This window comes from Erythrolamprus reginae, chromosome Z (assembly GCF_031021105.1).
Source record: "Erythrolamprus reginae isolate rEryReg1 chromosome Z, rEryReg1.hap1, whole genome shotgun sequence".
NCBI lineage: Eukaryota > Metazoa > Chordata > Lepidosauria > Squamata > Dipsadidae > Erythrolamprus > Erythrolamprus reginae.
Window position 1 is genome coordinate 118,311,711 of NC_091963.1, and position 20,782 is coordinate 118,332,492.

Sequence of the window (20,782 nt, forward strand, 5' to 3'; positions counted from 1 at the left end):
GTAGGTCAGCGGTTCAAATCTCATCACCGGCTCAAGGTTGACTCAGCCTTCCATCCTTCCGAAGTGGGTAAAATGAGGACCCAGATTGTGGGGGCAATAGGCTGGCTCTGTTAAAAAGTGCTATTGCTAACATGTTGTAAGCCGCCCTGAGTCTAAGGAGAAGGGCGGCATAAAAATTGAATGAATGAATAAATAAATAAATAAGAATAAATAATTGCAAACAAAAGTAAATAAGACACTCCCCAGGGACATAATACATTAAAGTTTAATTTGTGTGTATTGTTTAATGGACTGCTAAATAGGCAAAATGGACTGCTTAAATTGGACAGGCCCATCCAGTCACATGACCACTGAGCCAGGACCACCCAGTCACATGACCACCTACCACACCCACCCAGCCAGTCTGAGGGATTATGAATTGGCCCCGTTTAAAAATTTTGAGGACCTCTGAGCTATATCAATGCAATTCCTTTGATGTCCGCATTACAGTCTTGGATCAATTTTCTTTCCACTGAATGTTTTCCACTGACATCATAGAATAGTGTTGGCAAACCTTTTTTTTTCCTCGGGTACCAAAAGAACATGGGTGTGTGCTATCACGCATGCGTGAGTGCCCACACCCATAATTCAATACCTGGGAAGGGCGAAAACAACCCAGAAATGGCCTCTTTCCCAACTTCTGGTGGGCCCAGTAGACTCGTGTTTTGCCCTCCCCATGTTCCAAAGGCTTCCCTGGAGCTGGGGATGGTAAAAATGCCCTCCCCCATCCTCCTGGATGTTCTCTGGAAGCCAAAAACATCCTCCCAGAGCTTCTGTGTGAGCCAAAAATCAGGTGGCTGGCACACACATGTACGTTGTAGCTGAGCTAGGACAACTGCTTGTGTGCCAGCAGATATGACTCCGCATGCCACCTGTGGCATTCATGCCGTAGGTTCGCCATCACTGTCATAGAATGTTGGTGATGTAAACAGTTGATGTAAAAATGGGGTCACATGATTGTCAACCCCATGGCAACTGTTGTGAGGTCATAGTAGCAGCTGGGAGATCCCTGCCTCCGCTTAGAGAGCAGACTGGATTATAACTGATAGATGTTCCCAGGTGCAGACAAGAAAATTTGTGCTCATACCAGATATTGACCCCCAACCCAGTAATGGCCAACATGGTGAAGACCATCTGGCAATTTAAAGAAATAAATGAGGCTGGAGACACACCAACAGGAATTGAGACTCAAGCTCAGGACATCAAGGAGGAGCTTGGAAAGTCTACCAGCATCCCCCCAAAGAAGAAAACTATCCCTTTCCATGGGTGAGTGACTTGGGAAAGGAAAGCAGGGGAGTTTCTGTATTTGTTGCAGCATGTGGGAACATACAGGGAGGCGTGTGAGTATTCCCAGTAGCACATCTGTCTGCCTACAAATGTAATAATAACGACAGAATTGGAAGGGACCTTGGAGGTCTTCTAGCCCAACCCCCTGCTTAGACAGGAGACCCTACACTACTTTAGACAGATGGTTAGCCAATATCTGCTTAAAAACCTCCAACCTCTGGAGGCAAGCCATTCCACTGATCAACTGTTCTGACTGTCAGGAAATTTCTCCTTAGTTCTAAGTTACTTCTTGTTTAGTTTCCACTCATTGCTTCTTGTTCTACCCACAGGTGCTTTGGAGAATAGGTTGACTCCTTCTTCTTTGTTGCAACCCCTAAAATACTGGAAGACTGCTCTCATATCTCCCCTGGTCCTTCTTTTCATTTAACTAGCCATGCCCAGTTCCTGCAACTGTTCTTCATATGTTTGAGTCTCCAGTCCCCTCTTTGTTGCTCTTCTCTGCACTTTTTCTAGTCTCAATATCATTTCTGCATCATGGTGACCAAAACTGAATGCAGTATTCCAAGCGTGGCCTTACAAAGGCCTTATAAAATGGTATTAACACTTCATGTGAAAACATTTCAGGTTTTCAGATTCAGTCCTAGGCATCTTCGGGTGAAAAGACCTAAGCAGATGATGCAAAAACACCTTTTTGTCCTCTGGATTATGAAGAGCTGCTGCTCTCACATCCCAGCTTTATTGGAATGTAGCTTCCAGAATTTGTAGCCTGTGTGGTCAAGCTGACTGAGAACAATGGAAGTTTGTACTCCAACATTAGGCTAAGTAGATAACAAAACTCATCTGATCTAGAGCAGGTTCCATAATATTAACATTAGCATTTAGACTTATATACCGCTTCATAATGCTTTTACAGTCCCCTCTAAGCGGTTTACAGAATCAGGATATTGCCCCCAACAATCTGGGTCCTCACTTTACCCACCTTAGAAGAATGGAAGGCTGAGCCAACCTTGAGCCCGTGGTGAGATTTTGTTGGCTTGTTTTGGTTAGCTATGCTATGAAACCTTCGACAATACCGAGCAGAGAATTTTAATAGAGCGTGGATGTGTGATAAAGCCAAGACTTATATGTAAATAAGTATTATTTACATATAAACAAAATATAAACAATCCAAAATATGCACGTAGCAAGTACAGAGCAAAACAGAATATAGATAACAAGCACAAAGCTAAAATATAATATAGATAAAGCACGGAGCTTATACAATACAGATAAAGCACAAAGCCTACACAAGCACAGAGCTTAGACATGACTCTCTCCCTCCCCCCCCCCCCTGTCTCAGGCAAAAGTAACAAGGAAGTAACTGGGCAGAATCATGAGCTTTTATAGCTTCAATGATGAAATAGCCTTGAACATTAACTCTCCAAGTAAATGTTAACTCTTTGAGTGCACATTAACCCTTTAAGTACAAGTTTGGTAGAGTTTACAATATGCAGTTTATAATGGCAATCCCTAACACACACATGTACCCTGTACTAACAGATTTGAACTGCTGAACTACAGCTAGCAGTTAGCTGAAGTAGTCTGCAGTGCTGCACTCTAACCACTGCGCCACCTCAGCTCTTGTAGTAGTTAAAGCAATAACAGTAGTTATTGCCGACAGTAACAGAGTAGGTGTTATGAAAATTCATCTAGGCTGGAGGGAGTATTTGGCACCAGCGCTAATTTGATTCTATCAAATCAAATTGGTTTTTGGTTCCAACAGCATGCAACTCAAAAGCCAGTCACCCTTCAGCACACATTGTGCTGATTCGGTCTCAGGACATCACACTTTCGTTTATTTTTCTAATAAAGCATATGAGTCATTGCTCCATTTTTTTTAAAAAAAAAATCTCATTTGTGATTCCTGTCCAAGCATGTGGGGGCAGGGAACCCTCTTCTCATTCTTTTCATCACTTTCTGGTCCCAATTATAGTGCTGGAGAAAAATCCAGGTTTTATATATGGCTGTTAATTACTGCTTCCTTAAGTGAGACCTTCACTCAGCTAGATAAAATATTGCACCTTAAGTTGGTTGTCACGGAGATCTCAGAAATTCTGGCTTTGAATGTGCTTGATTTATTCCCCCCACTAGCTTTTTTCTAAATGTAGCCTTTTTAATATATTTGTGACTCCCTATGGATAGAATGCGGCAGAGTGGCTGAAGTAATAGTATCTTAAAATTTTGGGCTTGGTTTGATGTTGTGAACTCTAAGGTAGCAGATAGGATTCTCTGTGACATTAATTTTGCGACGAGAAGCTCAAATTCCTCATTTAATTAAACTTCTCAGTAATGTTCTGTACTATTGACCATGATATTTTAATGAATTATCTAAGAGATGGGTGGATGTTATGTGGATGCTACGTTGATGGGTGGCCTTATTCTGCAGTTGTTCCATTCTTTGGTTATATGTCAAGAAGTGGTACCATAGGTCACTTGAATGTGTAGTGCCCCAGGATTTGATTCTCTCTCTTTTGCTGTTTATTATTTAACCCAGTGGGATAGGCCATTTGTTGGTTTGGAGGGAGAGTTCAACAGTATGTACTACTGGTATGCATAATGACACCTGTTCTGCCCCAGCTAAGAACATTTTATTTATTTATTTATTTATTTGTTTGTTTGTTTGTTTGTTTGTTTGTTTATTTAGTCCAATTCATAATACACATTGAAGAGAATAGATATGTAATAACATAAATAAAGAAAAGAATAGAAGAAAAGATATAAAAATATAGGTGAACATATATGAAAGGAAGAAAAGATAAATGAGATAAGGAGAGACAATTGGACAGGGGACAGAAGGTACACTGGTGCACTTATGCACACCCCTTACTGACCTCTAAGGAACCTGGAGAGGTCAATCGTGGATAGTCTAAGGGAAAAATGTTGGGGGTTAGGGGTTGACACTACTGAGTCAAGTAATGAGTTCCACGCTTCGACAACTTGGTTGCTGAAGTCATATTTTTTACAGTCAAGTTTGGAGCGGTTAATATTAAGTTTGAATCTGTTGCGTGCTCTTGTGTTGTTGCGATTGAAGCTGAAGTAGTCATTGACAGGTAGAACGTTGCAGCATATGATCTTGTGGGCAATACTTAGATCGTGTTTTAGGCAACGTAGTTCTAAGCTTTCTAGACCTAGCAAACACACAGTTTGTTTGAACTTATTTTAATAAATAACCTGTCTTAGTAGATATCACACACACACACACAAACCTCATTGTCCAACTCGGGTGCCAACTTCACAGGCCACTGGCGCATTACCAAGTTGGTCTCCTCTCAAATGGCATCCACTATCAGCTGCACAGTCTGCTGGTGGGCCAGAACAACGCCAAACTTTAGAGCCTGAACACACAGTAGAAGGAAATGTAGAGGAGAACCATACGCACGGTGTGGAAAGTGAGAGATTGAATGGAATGGAAAGAAACTAGATTAAACCGAATCACAGCAAGCAGAAGTTATTGCTTTTTTCAGAAACAGTTGGTCTTATTTTGTGGCTCAGTATTGGTTTTAGAGAGGGTCGCATTCCTTGATAGAGCTAGGATAAAAAGGAAAAATTATAGGGATCCTCTTCTATATGATTAGCAGGTAGATTCTGTTACCAGGGAAGCCTTTCCAGGTGTGATCTTCGGGAGTTGAAGACATTGACAAGTAGACACCCTTATCTTCATTGTTTATTCCAATATATTATGTGTGGGTTGTATTTGAAGAGTACTTAAAATTCGAGTTGGTGCCCATAGGCTGGAAGCTGAGATCTGCTTCAGAAGGGTAGCATTGGGCTGTAAACTATATATTGGTTAACAATAAATTTCCTTGTATAAAATCCTTATTTTAATCTATAAAAAGTTCCCCCTATTGGGCTATATATACTACTTTATGAACCATCATCTTCGCATAGATATTTTCGGTCTTATAGGGGAAGGGCATCTTTGGACTCCCTCTACCTTCAAAAAATGATGGGGATGGGAGCCTTTTTTTATATAGTTGCCCTATCACTTTGGAACAATCTGTTGTTTAAATTTATTGGTGGGGGAACAGTATGTGAGTCACCCAAAATGTGTTGTGTTAACTTGACTGCAGTATATAAATAATTTAATACATAAGTAAAACTTGGTGCTCTAACAATCCATTGGATTTCCATTCTCAAAATTTCCAGAATGACATTCCAGAATTTCAAGATAGTAATCAAATAAATTGAGGGTGTTAACAACAAACACCACTTAGAAAATGTTGGGGTGGGCTAGAATCTTGTCATTATTTTAATATCTTCTTGTATTGACATCTGCTCGCTCATGAAGGGAGTTTAGAAAGCATAGCAGAAAAATGGTAAAATTGTTACCAGCCGTGGGTTGGTTTTGGTTCCCATGATAGCAGTCTACAGGTATACGAGGTGTTGCCACAGAGAGGAGGGGATCACTTTATTCTCCAGGGCACCAGACGAGGAACAACGGCTGGAAGCTGACCAAGGAGAGATTCAACCTGGAAATAAGGAAGAACTTCCTGACGGTCAGAACGATCAACCAGTGGAACAACCTACCAGCGGATGTTGTGAACTCCAATACTCTGGACATTTTTAAGAGGAAATTGGACTGCCTTTTGGCTGGGATGCTATAGGGTTCCTGCTTAGGCAGGGGGTTGGACTTGATGACCCGCATGGTCCCTTCCAACTCTAACAATAAATAAAAGCTTATGTGGCCAAGAAATATGTTAGCCATTGAAGCACCACGAGGCTCTTTGCTGTAATAAATTATCAAAACTACCACTCTGCGATATATTATGTGAGGAAAAAAAAGTTCATTACTATTATCTAAGGATAATATGTGTACTTTTTCCCAACCCAGAATTGAGCCCCATATTACCAGTGAAAGCCCTAATCTGAACTTGAAGCGTTCTTCTACTTGTACTAATGTTTCTCTCCTGAATCTAACTGACGGGGAACATGATGATTCCACCAGTGAGAATGAATCCACGGAGGAAGAAGACCTGCCATGGGGAGCAGGAGATGAAAGACGGGATCCTCTGCTTCCCATCAAGCCAGCTTGGTCAGAAGATGAACATGATACTTCCAGCCAACAGGTGAGGAAATGAGTCAGAAGCCTGCACATCTGTTGCTGCTCTACTAGATAATTATCTTGCTCTGAATTAGTATTATTCTAATAATAAACAAGTTAAAAATGCGTCTTTTCCTTCACACTCCCTAACTTTTGGTTCTTTAATAATAAGGCGATTATCCCAATAGCTACTGTATGCTATGATAGTTATTTAAGCACATACCAGACTAATCTCTTTAGTGCTACAGTAGATTAACAGGTTCTCTTGCAAATTTTCCCAAAAATCATTTGTATTCTTCATGTGTTCGGGGGACTGTATATCTTTTAAGCACCTATTCCTTTTGAAGATGTGACTTCTCATCTTTTTATAGTGAATGGAATGTGTCTGTTGTGTTGGAACATCCTGTCTGCGTCTGCTACTTTAGATTTATCACATTGTCACTTCCATCCTCCATATCCAGACGAACAGTAAGCTGGTATTGAAATACAGCAGCCAAACTTTAAGTCAAACAAAGAATCCATTATGGTCGTGATGGTGAACCTATGGCACGTGTGTCACAGGTGGCACGCGGAACCATATCTGAGGGCACACAAGGTGTTGCCCTAGCTCAACTCCAGCACACATGCGTGCTGGCCTACTGATTTTTAGGCTTTTTTTGGGCCTTTTTCACTCTCTCCAGGCTTCAGGAAAGCCTCCTGAACCCTGGAGAAGGCAAAAAATGACCCAACAGGTCAACCGGAAGTTTGTTACCAAAGTCTGGAGGCTTCAGTGTGGCCTATGTGTGTGGGAGCAGTGTAGTGGTTTTGTGTGCTTGCGCACGGGACAGTGCAGGGGTTGTGTGCATGCGCGTGGGGGAGGCCTTGCATTATGGTTGTGGTCACATGCGCACACCCTTTTGACACCCGAGCCAAAAAAGATTCGCCATCACCGCATTATCTGACCTCTGACCTCTGTATTACGATTAATTGGGTGGAGTGTGTATGATTGCGCAGTTGATGATTTTATGATACTGATTATGTTAATGTTTTTTTAAATTAACTTTTTAATTTTTTAAAATATTAGATTTGTATTGTATTGTACTGTTGCTATGTTGTGAGATGCCCCGAGTCTTCGGAGAGGGACGTTATACAAATCTAATAAATTATTATAATTATTATTATGTTATTTCTCTAACTTCAGGGATGCATCTATAAGACACACTGTATGTCTGCCTAAGGTAGCACTTGATCCAACATCCAAATATAGTCATAAAAATGGAGGCTGTATTGTTTAGTTCCATGGTGGACTTCCTATAAGGTCCCAGAAAATAATTCCATTGTGGGCTTCCTATAATATTCATAAAATAATTCCAATGTCTTTTTGTTGGGCCTAGCATTTATTTGGATGAGCAACCTAGATGCTCATCTGAATTTGCTTTTCTTTTAATTTTATTATTATTATTATTATTATTATTATTATTATTATTATTATTATTATTATTATTTATTAGATTTGTATGCCGCCCCTCTCCAAAGACTCATTAGCTTCAAACTGAGAAGATAGTCAGAAGTATATGTATGTATGTATGAATGTATGTATACATACATACATACATACATACATACATACATACATACATATATGTTTCCCAAATTTATCATTAGTTAAACAAAAGAGAAACGGGAGAATTTTCAGCTTGCTCTATACCACAACTTCTTAAAAGATTTTTTTTATAGAAAAGGAGATACACCACATTGAATGCAAATCCAGGTTAGCTAATTCTATTTGCTTAATGCTTGGGCATCTGAGTATCTTCCCCATCCCTTAAATTTCTTGAAGGAAAGCTTTCAACATGTAACAAAATCTGTGGAGGATGCTGAAATTAAGACCAATGTGCTGGAAGAAAACTCAGCCCTCTTCGAGGTGAGAGACCCATTTTTGCCTCTAAATGTATCTTTTATCCCTTTCTGCCTTTTTTCATCTTTGTCATGAAATTCCCTTTCCAATTTAAAAAAAGAACGAATCTTTTACTAAAAGGAAGCCATTGTCTACTAAGGATTAAGGAGATTATAATTCAGGTCCAAGGTCAACCATCAATGCTGTCTCTCTCCCAGCCTTGTTTACTGCACAAGATGATCGCTGGAAAATTTGGAGAAGGGAGCTGTGCACAAGAGAAATAACAGCAGCAATATGAAAATGGTTTGTGGGTACCTTTACTGAGATTTTGATTTCAAAGTTTCACTAACTTTATGTAGGGGACTGACACTGAAGAGACACCAACTCTAGTCCTGCCCTCACCTGTAGACACACACAAGGCGGGCTACCATTCCCAGCCCTACTGCAACATGCCGGGAGCGCGCCCCTGCGTGTGATTCACCTTCTGCGTATGCACAGAAGCCAAATCTTGCACGAAGATGCGTGCATGTGTGATTTCTGGGGGGGGGGTTGCTTCTGCGCATGCGCTGAAGCAAAAGCCTCTTGGAAATTGGAGAAAAGAGTTGCAGGTTGCGAGCAACCGGCAAAACAATGTAAGAGCTGCCAGCCCCTGCCACGCCGCTCGCCCTCACTCTCCCTGCCGCTCCTCTCGCCACTGCTTACCTGGGTCACCTCCTGCAGGGGCCATGACACAGGGAGCATGCCGGGTGGCCCAAATTCTAGCCGTGCAGCCTGTTCTGTGCTCTCCCGCGCCGCTGGCATCTCTCCTGCGGCCCGGGAGATCAAAGAGCAGGCTACTCGGACAGAACTGGAGCAGGCCACTGTTGCTGCCAGCCCCAGCTGCTGCTCTAGGCGTGGCAGTGAGATTTGGCTGCTGAGCATGTGCAGCAGCTGAAATCTCTTTCTGGCAGCAAAGATTGCTGGTTTCTTTGCTTCTGCGCATCTTGTAATTTTTACCGGAATTGCGCTGGTTGTATGTGCATGTTGCATGCATGCTAGATGGCAATAGAGTGAGCCTACGAGCTCCATTTCCGCAAACGGAACAGCGTTCCCCCGTTCCACTTTGTAGCCCACCCCTGGACACACATATGGTTGCTTTCTTCCCATCAGATGGGATGTCTTCTGTCTCATACATCCCAGTCAGAGATGGGCTGCTAAGGTGAAACAGTGATATGTGCTCGCCGCCATGGCTCCGAGTGCTAGCGGAGTCCAGTGCAATTCTGCTACTGCAGCTGTGCAGGTAGTAAAGTCGCGAGCGGACACACAGGTGCGCTCATGGCACTCAGAGCCATGGGGGTGAGCACACATCATCATTCCACCTTAGCAGCCCACCTCTGATCCCAGTGATTGCTCAGGTCCCACAGAATCTGCCTTCTCCAGGTCCCCTCAGTCAGGCAATGTCATCTGGCAGGACCTAGGGGAAGACCCTTCTCTGTGGCGGCTCCGGCCCTTTGGAATCAACTCCCTCCAGAGATTTGTACCGCCCCCTCCCTCCTGGCCTTCCACAAGGTCTTGAAGACTCATCTTTGCCAACAGGCCTGAGTGCTAATATTTAGCTTTGGCCAATGTCATGAATGTGTAATTTGATAGGATGAATATGGATGATTGCTTTTATGATTGCGGTTTTTAGACTATTTAGATTTCTTACACACTATATTTTTGCATTTTGTATTTATCTCTATTGTGAGCCACCCTGAGTCTGCTTAGAAGTGTGGCATAGAAATCTAATAATAAATAAAATATCCCTTTGAGGAGGCTGGGCCAAGAGAGGGAGAGAGTGGGAAGCCTTTGGGCCAGCCCCTTCCTCTGTTAGCCCAGTCCCCTGAAAAGGATAGCAATGGAAAGAACTGGAAGAGTTGTTAGTAACCTTGCCAGCTACAGTTTCTCATTTAAAGTTCGGGTGGAAATCTAATTAATCACCATAGTTATTTATGATCATATCATTTCCTGGTGGGTTATCTGGTTAAGTGTCAAGACAGCCACATACTATTAGTTGCTGTCCTCTATAGACTCCTAAATAGTGATGGGCGAACCGAACCCGCACAATTCAGGTCCATACCGAATTTTGCAATATTCGGTATGCCAAACACGAACCCGAAATTTTTTGAAACTTCGGGCAAAGTTCAGGGTTGCGTTCGGCATTCGGAACTTTGACGCCACCGGCAGGTTGCTAAAGACGCCAAGGTGATCACTTCCTGGATTCCATGGAATCCAGGAAATGATCACCTTGGCGTCCTTAGCAACCTGCCGGTATATGTGACATCAAAGCTCCGCCCCCGGAATCTATTGGTGGGATTCCCCATTTGGGTTTGGGTTCGGTTCGGGTTCGGTTCGGGTTCGGCCGAATTTTGTTTAAAGTTCGTCCGAACTTGCCAAACCCAAACACTGTTGGGTTCGCCAATCACTACTCCTAAATAAAAGGAGAAAGAGGACGAGGACGAGGAAGAAGAAAGAGTAGTGCGGATTCTCCATCTTGCTCATCCTTGGATTTCTGGAAGAAGAACTTCCCCCCTTTTTTAAATTCTCCAAGTCAGGGGTCTGCAACCTGAGGCTCTGCAGCCATATGTGGCTCTTTTAACCCTCTGTTGCAGCTCCATATCACTCTATATGTCACAACCGCCAATGTGTGACACTTGCCAGCATGTGATTTACTGAGCTTTTTGACCCATATTTTTTCCAGAGTTCAATGCTTTTGTTGCATGCAGAAATAAAAATGTGTTTTCTCCGTAGCAGGTCATTGATTTCATAAATGCAGCACACACTAGCTTTTTTTATACATAGCATAAAGATAAAATAATGATATAGGCAGTGTAATCTTCACTTTAGATATCAAAAGGGTTTTGTAGCTCCCGGTGTTTTCTTTTCTGTGGAAAATGGGTCCAAGTGCCTCTTTGATTGTTTAAGGTTGCTGACCCCTTCTCTAAGTAATCCTGCAGTTTGTCCCTTTTATTTAGCCTCTTATTAAATTCAAAAGGTTTGGAATTATTTGGATGTCATCACCAACACTCAAAAAGAAAGCAACGCAAGACTGCATCCTTCCAAGCATTTGCTGAGTTGTATTTTCCAAAGGTTCACTTTGAGGTGAAGGATATCTTTTAGATGAACAATATGTTCCTTCTCTTGCTTTAGCCCAGTTGTGTACCACATCTGCATCCAAGCCAAGCCAAGGTGACCAATTGTTCCAGCAGCCCATTGGACAGGAAGGAAAGGAAATGAAGAAAGTGAACACTGGAAATCAGCCTCTTAAATAAGATAGTTGGAATCACCTAATTGGCGTCCTGGCCCAGTTTTAAGCTTATTGCAAAGCACATAACCAAATGGACAGGATTTTATGTGACCACAGTTGCCATGTTGACTTCTTTGACTCCTGCCCTGCCAGATGACCCCAAGGGAAATTAAAGTAATAGAGACATGTAAACATACACATAATTGCCAGCAAGGATAACTTTGTTCTATGGTTTTGTTTGTTTATAATAGTTTACATAAACGTAACATAGAAAGTATTATTAAAAAAGACAATAGGACAGACAATAGGTAGGCACAATGGTGCACATATGCACGCCCCTTACAGACCTCTTAGAAAAGGGGAGAGGTTAACTATAGACAATCTAAGGTTGAATATTTTGGGGTTGGGGGAAGAAACAACAGATTCAGGTAGTGAATTCCAGGCATTGATCACTCTATTGCTGAAGTCGTATTTTCTGCAGTCTAGTTTTGGACTACTACAACTGGAGTGCCTAGCTAACCTAGCTATATGGTTGGAAAATAAGAGCATTGTTACCTATTATATCTGGAGGATTCCAGGTTAGAGAAAGGTATTTGTTGCCTCGGTTGCTTCCTGTTATTTTCTTTGTAGATTTGAATCCTAAAAGGTTTTAATGTATCAGCATGCTATTTGGAAAAGAGAGCAGCACATAAATAAACATAATACCCCAAGAACCTTTTTTTAAAAAAGTTTTATTTATTGATTTTTTCATTTTTAAAACATCGCAATAAATTAAGACAGAGCTATACCCATTTTCTTTCATTATATCTGTTTGGTAATATACAATATATTTTATATTTAAGTAGTTCTTGTTTTTCTTATGTCCTTTCACATTGTATCACAGCCCCAATACCCCAAGTTAATGTTATTCTGTCTTGTCGCTTCCTCCACTCTGTTTAGGAGAAGCTGCGTAACTTACAGCAACAGGTTCAAGTAGAAGACTTTCGTTGGTAAGACCTCGTGGGAATTGGTGGACCAGGGGATGGCGAGTGGGATATCCCAAAAACCTTTTGCACTTGACAAGTAGCATGATGGCAAGTAGCATGATGGCAACATCCCCAAGGTTGCCCATCTTTGGGAGAGGGAACTCCAGTAGTTCCTCCAGAGGGAACTGATGGTTTTTGGTACCTCTCTGAGGAGGGAATGGGAGGGGAGGAACCTTGATTTTGATAGCGGCAACAAGATATTTTCCAACCGGCCTCTTTCTATCACCTCTCCCTCTAGGAAATGCATGCTGGACTTGGCCCAGAAGGAGGTATTGCGGTTATTAGCCCAGCTGGGGGTACGCTTGGAGGGAGTGCTTCCCCAGAATGAAGGGGCACAAGTGGAACAAAGTCAAGCACTCAGGATGCTGCGGGAGGAACTTGATGAAGTCTCTGCCACGTATGTGCCTCTCTTGAGAAAAGAGGCTCCATTTTCTTGAAACTGGACTGCCATTTCTCTCTCTCGGTCTCCTGTTCTCTTAGGTCCTTCTGAGCTGTGGACTCTTATTCCCAGTAAAAGAAGTGCCAGATTTAAGAGATGATAGAGTCACGAACAAGCCACTGTTTACATTTTCCTAGCACTAAGATCTATGTGGAGAGGCAAACTTGCATCTGTCTGAGCTGTTGCAGGGCTTTGAATTTGGAATTTGTGGATATTTGATATTTTCACTTTTTGCCACTGTCGTTTTCCATTCTTCTCATACCAGGGCAAAGCGGGCATCAGTATCTCTGACTCAGCTCCGTGTAGATCTGGATGGGCTCTGGCAAGTGAATCCACTCCTGGAAGATGTATCCCAATATCTTGGAACACTCAAGAACATAGAAACACTTAATTGGCCTCCTCCTACTTGTGCTAGATGTTCCAGGTAACTAGTTCAAATCTTGGAGTCAGAACTGAAGAATATAGACAAGTGATGGTGAAATTTTTCCCTTGGGTGCTGAAAAAGTGTGCGCACTATCATGCATGCATGAGTGTCCACACTCATAATTCACCCATAATCCAATGCCTGTGGAGGGCAAAAACAGTTCCCCCCATCCCACGGAGGCCTTCTGGAGGACAGAAACGGCCTGTTTTCAAGCTTCTGGTGGGTCCAATAATCTCGTGTTTCACCCTGCCCAGGCTCCAGCCAGTTATACTGGATGAAGAATACTGGGAGTTGAGGTACACAAGTCTTAAAGTTGCAAAGTTTGGTGAACCCTGTCACAAAGCCTCTAAATAATGGTTTTCTGAATCATTTTATTAAACAAAGCATAGTCTTTTATTTACTGTATAACTAATTAAGCCTGGAATAATAGTCATATGTTATGTTGATTGTTAAGCTATTCAACATCTACATGAAACCGCTGGGCGAGATCATCCAAGGACATGGGGTGAGGTATCATCAATATGCCGATGATACCCAGCTCTACATCTCCACCCCATGCCCAGTCAACGAAGCGGCGGAAGTGATGTGCCGGTGCCTGGAGGCTGTTGGGGCCTGGATGGGTGTCAACAGACTCAAGCTCAACCCGGATAAGACGGAGTGGCTGTGGGTTTTGCCTCCCAAGGACAATTCCATCTGTCCGTCCATTACCCTGGGGGGGGAATTATTGACCCCCTCAGAGAGGGTCCGCAACTTGGGCGTCCTCCTCGATCCACAGCTCACATTAGAAAAACATCTCTCAGCTGTGGCGAGGGGGGCGTTTGCCCAGGTCCGCCTGGTGCACCTGTTGCGGCCCTATCTGGACCGGGACTCACTGCTCACAGTCACTCATGCCCTCATCACCTCGAGGTTCGACTACTGTAATGCTCTCTACATGGGGCTACCCTTGAAAAGTGTTCGGAAACTTCAGATCATGCAGAATGCAGCTGCGAGAGCAGTCATGGGCTTACCTAGGTATGCCCATGTTTCTCCATCACTCCGCAGTCTGCATTGGCTGCCGATCAATTTCCGGTCACAATTCAAAGTGTTGGTTATGACCTTTAAAGCCCTTCATGGGCCTTCTCCGGGTCCCGTCAACTAAACAATGTCGGTTGGCGGGCCCCAGGGGAAGAGCCTTCTCTGTGGCGGCACCGGCCCTCTGGAACCAACTCCCCCCGAGATTAGGATTGCCCCTACTCTTCCTGCCTTCCGTAAACTCCTTAAAACCCACCTTTGTCATCAGGCATGGGGGAATTGAAACATCTCCCCCTGGGCATGTTTAATTTATATATGGTATGTGTGTGTGTATGTCTGTTAGTACATGGGGTCTTTTAAATCTTTAAACATTTTAAAATTGTTAGATTATTCTGATTTGTTGTTACATGTTGTGAGCCGCCCCGAGTCTTCGGAGAGGGGCGGCATACAAATCGAATAAATAAATAAATAAATAAATAAATAAATAAATAAGCAGGTCACAATCTGGCTGCACTTGATTTTACAATAATTTTTGTGGAGGCTATTAAGCAAACACCACAATTCTTCTGTTAAGTGGATCAATTTTACTCAATGGGCATTTTTTCCAGAACCCAGAAGTAAATGCCCGAAATGCATATAAAAAAAATCCTCAGAAAATCATGGTTCCGCAACTTGGAACCCTGCAAGCATCTGAACATACCTACCTTTGTCATAGCTTATTGTAGTGATTCTTAAGCTCGACAATTTTATGCTGTATCAGGCATACATTTGTATCAGGCTTTAGCTAATGAAACTGGGGAATTGGAAGGGACCTTGCAGGGCATCCAATCTAATACCCTGCCTAAGCAGGAGATTCTACATCTGCCTCTACCTAGGATTGATCTCACAACCTCCTGATTGTGAGGCAAGAGCTCCACCTCTAGGTCATAGCAGCTGTCAGCTTGACATTGCCAAGGGTAAGAAACACTCTCTTATTGGATGGATATTGTTATATATTACATGATCCCCACTGATTGTCTAATCTAGCAGTGGAAGAAATGAACTGTCAGTGGTCGGCAGGCTACAGGGAAGCCCTTAACAGCAGCTTCCCTGCAGCCTGCCGGCAGTTATTTATTTATTGGATTTGTATGCTGCTCCTCTCCATGGACTCAGCTTTGAAGAAATAAAGTCCTGAACTGTTCCTGTGTCCTTTGTTCCCCCACACATTTAACAGACATGATGAATGAGAAGAGTTACAAACTCTTAAGAGTTACAAACGTTTCCATCATTACCCCAAAACAACCTTACTTAAGCAGTCCATGAGCAGTGTGTTAACAAAAACACACTGACTTAATATTACAGATTTCCTTTCATGGACAAGCAAGTAATTCCAATTTTCCAGTTCACAGAAGAGAAGGTTCAGTATTACAGAAGCCAGTAAATTGACTATTCACACGAGCAGTTAATTGACTGTTGCTGAAAATGGAGTTTTCTACAAAATTGAGAATCTGGCATTCATCGGCTTTATATTCTTGGGAACATCTGTTTCCATTTCTTTGAAAATGGCTCATGATAATAGTATGCATGTTTAGAAGAATCAAGAGGAGCTGGATTTTAAATGGCTTTTTAAAATTTTCTTTACGCTTACAATTTTCATAACTTCTCCTCTCCTCTCCCCTACCCTCCCATTTTGCCTGCTAACAGGATTTTTAAACCCTCTCACCATTGACTCTTATTTCACTTCCTGGTTCATTTCCTACCCACAGCTACAGCATTGCGAATACAGAGATGTTGCAAAAGATGTTTGAGCATGCAACAGCACCAATTTTGGAGGAGTTGAAGCAGCAGGCTCAATCAGAAGATGTATGCCCCGGCTGCCAGCATTTGTAGAAGACTAAGATACACGAGGCACAGAGTAGACTAACTCTAGACTTTCCTGTCCCCAATAAAAAGATTTCAGAGTGCAGCCTTTCTGGAGTATTCTTTTGACCCTAAATCAATGTAGGCCAGATCAAGATCTGGGAGATTTGGAGCAGATCCATCTTCATTGTGGATGTACAATCCGCCAAGTTGCCCACGCTGAATCTTGTTCCCATTCTAGTATGTGTTATGGTTCAGCCTGAGGCCGATCAGGGTCCAGCTGCGTCTTTGCTGGCTCCATGCCCGGGGGAGGATGACAGCGAAGAGGAGGGGGCTGAACAGTCGGACAGGGGAGAGGAAGGTCAGGAATGGGACGAAGGAGAACAGCATGAGAGCCCCGGGTGTGGGGGGGCTCTCCCCAGCCAGTAGCTTGGAGTCATTAGGTGATGAAGCACAAGCCGTCATTGACATGCGACAGAGAGGTTCAGATCAAAGAAAGGAGCAATTAAAGAAGTATTATCAGCACTGAATTAGGAACAGCTGGGCTTGGGTGTGGTCCTCCTTAGCAGGGTTTAAAAGGCAGGCAAGCCCTTGAAGCCATGTGGAATGTTATCAGTTGGAATTACGGTGTCCTGCTTTGTTCTCGACGTCTCTGTTCCTGGCTTGTGGCCCAGCAGTTTGGAAGACCCGTGGGAGATGTAGGTCTGCTATCTATAGCCTCGTCTTGGCAGCAAGAATCGTGTATTGCTGCATGGACTTTTGCCTTCGTGAATATATCTGAAGATACAGCGTTTTCCTGTTTGTAAGGACATTTTCTGTTACCTGTGTTTTTCTTGAATTTTATAAACTGCCTTTGCCTTTTACCGGTGTGTCTGGCTTCTCTTTTGGGTTGGTCTTGGCTTCCGGAGTGACCCAGACAGAACAGTATGATATTAGTTTACAAAAAATTCTGGCAGAAGTCAATTTCAAATATTTTAGTTTAACAGACTGGAGGTGATAATCAATGTGCTTGGTTCCTTTCTTGCTAGGCTCACAACAGTTCAAAGGTTAAATACAGTTGAATACATTTTCTTGATGACTTCTGTTAGTGAATCTTCTCTTTTTTGGCCAGCAATCATATCTCTCCCACCCACCCAGGATGATCTATATTTCATTCCAGCTTCTCACAAGTTTAGGACCATCCATTCTGTTGTTCTGAAAGGCTTCATAAGAGAATGCAACCAAAGCTCACTTTTGGGGGGAATGCTACAAAAATTACAAGTATTATCCTGGGCCTAGAAAGTTTAGAACTAAGACGCCTTAAACAAGATCTAAGTATTGCCCACAAGATCATATGCTGCAACGTCCTGCCTGTCGGCGACTATTTCAGCTTCAACCACAACAGCACAAGAGCACACAACAGATTTAAACTTAATATTAACCGCTCCAAACCTGACTGTAAAAAATATGACTTCAGTAACCGAGTTGTCGAAGCGTGGAACTCATTACCGGACTCCATAGTGTCATCCCCAAACCCCCAACACTTTACCCTTAGATTATTTATTTATTTATTTATTTATTTATTTATTTATTTATTTATTTATTTGATTTGATTTGATTTGATTTGATTTGATTTGATTTGTATGCCACCTCTCTCCGGATTATCTACGGTTGACCTATCCAGATTCCTAAGAGGTCAGTAAGGGGTGAGTACAAGTGCACTAGAGTGCCTTCTGTCCCGTCCTATTGCTCTCCTATATCTCCTATACCTTTCTTCTATTCCTATATCTCTTCTTCTATTTTCATTGATATGTTCTATTACTTTATCTTCTTTTCTATTATTTCTTAGATATATTTTACTATGAGTATCTCCTCTATAACCTTCATCATGTATTTTACTATGTGTATATAGATCTAAAACCCTCATTGTGTATTGGACAAGATAAATAAATAAAATAAAAATAAATAAAAGCTTTTCCTTCAATGATCAAATGCAGAAGGAGAGGACAATAGGAAGGGCGTGAGCATAATGATTGTACAGGCTTTTTAATAAAGGAGGGAAAAGGGACTTCTTTAGTTCTAGGAAAAAAATGATGAAGTTAAGCTAACTTTTATTTATTAAATGTATATCCCATCTATTTGCCAAAAATGCATTCCAAACAATCAATTATCCTGTATTATAAATAGAAATTGTTGTGATAAATAGGTTAAAAAAAAGGTAAGACAATAATAAAAGGTGGTGTTGCTTCTATGCCTTTCCTAAGGAGAGAACTGCAAATCAGCAAGAAGCTCAGACAACTTTTCTACAGCACAGAAAGCTAGCATATTCCAGTATATTACCTTTACAAATTGACTTTATTGGGTATGTTTGTTACCTGGGGGAGGGTAACATTGCAGCAGCTGCAGAAGCTTAGTAGAGCCATAGTAATAGGTGTAGTGCTGGAGGCCTGTGGAGGCTGAAGAGACAATCTGAAAGGAAAGGATACAAGCCAGTCAGAATCTCCACATCTTGTCTATCAAAACAGTCATATTCTCCAGGAGGAGGAAATGGAGGAAGCTCTCCGACAGGAAGAGAAGCTTCCATTAAAGGCAAAAGCTTATGGGAGAAACTCCAGAAAATCCTCCTCCACATCCTATAGGCAATTATCCATGTCCTAAATCTACTGCTTTGCTCTCAAGTGAATATTTATTTCAAAGGAGGCAAGCTCATAGCTCTATAGAAGGAAATTATTAAAACTCCCTATCTGCTTTCTATGATGTATTTCTTGGAACGCCGACACTTCCTTATTTTGTCCCTCCGCCATTCAACGGCAGGACAAAGCTATTTATCACATCCACCACTAGGACGCTGTCCTCTGTCATCCTCATTGCCCTCTTTTAGGTATCTGTGCTTAACTTCCGTATCAGACAATCCACTCCCAACAAATAATAGAATGCACAACGAGGAAAAAAGAAATCACTGTTAATTCTTTGGAGATTTTTATTTAGTTTATAGAAACATAGAAACATAGAAGACTGATGGCAGAAAAAGACCTCATGGTCCATCTAGTCTACCCTTATACTGTACTATTTCCTGTATTTTATCTTACAATGGATATATGTTTATGTTATTATTAGTTTCTCAAACGTACAAGGTAGCAGGCGTGAATGTGAACATGGACAGGAACAAAGGAAATGAATACAAATAAATGGTTACAGTAAGACAGGGACAGTAGACACAATGGTGCACTAATGCACACAGCCTTTATGGACCTCTTAGGAATGGGGTGAGGTCATCAATGGTGGATGTGTTCTAAGGTAAAGAAGTACTGGAATATGATAGCAAAATGGTTAAAATAATTGCTTCTGGCTGCAGCATAGATTTCAGAGGGTTGTTAATGGCAAGTATTCTGAGCAGAGACTGGTTACAAGCGGTGTGCCACAAGGGTCTGTTCTGGGTCCTATTCTTTTTAATATGCTTGCGAGTAATATAGGGGAAGGTTTGGTAGGGAAGGTTTGCCTATTTGCCGATTACTCTAAAGTGTGCAATAGGATTGATATTCCTGGAGGTGTCTGTAATGTGGCAAATGATTTAGCTTTACTAGATAAGTGGTCAAAGCAATGGAAACTGTAGTTTAATGTTTCCAAATGTAAAATAATGTACTTGGGGAAAAGGAATCATCAATCCGAGTATTGTATTGGCAGTTCTGTGTTAGCAAAAACTTCAGAAGAGAAGAATTTAGGGGTAGTGATTTCATAAATAATTTACAATTACAAGTATTTATACTTCAATATAGAATGTATTGTTCCCACTAAATTATCATGTTTGAATAAGAAGAGAAGAATAAGATTTGCAGAGAAACTATACACAAACCAAGAATTAAAATTGCCAGATACTTTTATGTAGAGAGATGGATGTTTGGACCCAAACCTATCTGTGATAAGATAGAAAAAAGTGGGTTAGACAGCACCACCATCAGATGGATCCATAACTGACTGACAAATCACACTCAACATATAGTCTCAATGGAACTGCATCTACATGGAGGGAAGTATGTAGAGGGATAACCCAAGGGCTAGTATCCTTCAATGTGTTCGTTCACCAGTTCTTTGGATGAGAGGATATATGGGGAACTAATCAGAATTGCAAGACAACACCAAGCTGGCAACAATAGCTAACACTATCTAACAAATGAAATTCAATGGTGAAAAAAAGTAAGGTTCTACATTTAGGCAAGAAAAACCAAATGCACAGGTACAGTATAGGTGATGACATCTATACCACATCTGAGGATGTTTTTATTTAATTTAATTTATTTATTTATTTATTTTGTCCAATACACAATGAGGGTTTTAGTGGGTATATATCTATATACACATAGTAAAATACATGATGAAGATTATAGAGGAGATACTCATAGTAAAATATATCTATGAAAGAATAGAAAAGAAGATATAGTAATAGAACGTATCAATGAAAGAATAGAAGAAAGGTATAGGAGATATAGGAGAGCAATAGGACAAGGGACGGAAGGCACT

The 20,782-nt window shown here is 41.7% G+C and overlaps 1 protein-coding gene across 1 annotated transcript; it reads left to right on the forward strand.

The window, feature by feature from the left end:
* Window positions 1-894: 894 nt before the first annotated feature.
* LOC139153876 (testis-specific serine kinase substrate-like) lies at window positions 895-16,315 on the forward strand. Its single transcript, XM_070728297.1, has 8 exons — window positions 895-927; window positions 1,130-1,305; window positions 6,197-6,431; window positions 8,226-8,309; window positions 12,487-12,536; window positions 12,811-12,969; window positions 13,277-13,435; window positions 16,192-16,315. The coding sequence occupies exons 1-8, from the start codon at window positions 895-897 to the stop codon at window positions 16,313-16,315; spliced, it is 1,020 nt and encodes a 339-aa protein (XP_070584398.1).
* Window positions 16,316-20,782: the final 4,467 nt, after the last annotated feature.

Bases quoted from the DNA above. Each gene is read 5' to 3' on its own strand.
- LOC139153876 (XM_070728297.1), top strand. From the start codon at position 895: ATGACTCCGCATGCCACCTGTGGCATTCATGCC. The intron at 928-1,129 runs GTAGGTTCGCCA...TGCTCATACCAG, and splicing joins CCACCTGTGGCATTCATGCC to ATATTGACCCCCAACCCAGT. The intron at 12,537-12,810 runs GTAAGACCTCGT...CTCTCCCTCTAG, and splicing joins CAAGTAGAAGACTTTCGTTG to GAAATGCATGCTGGACTTGG.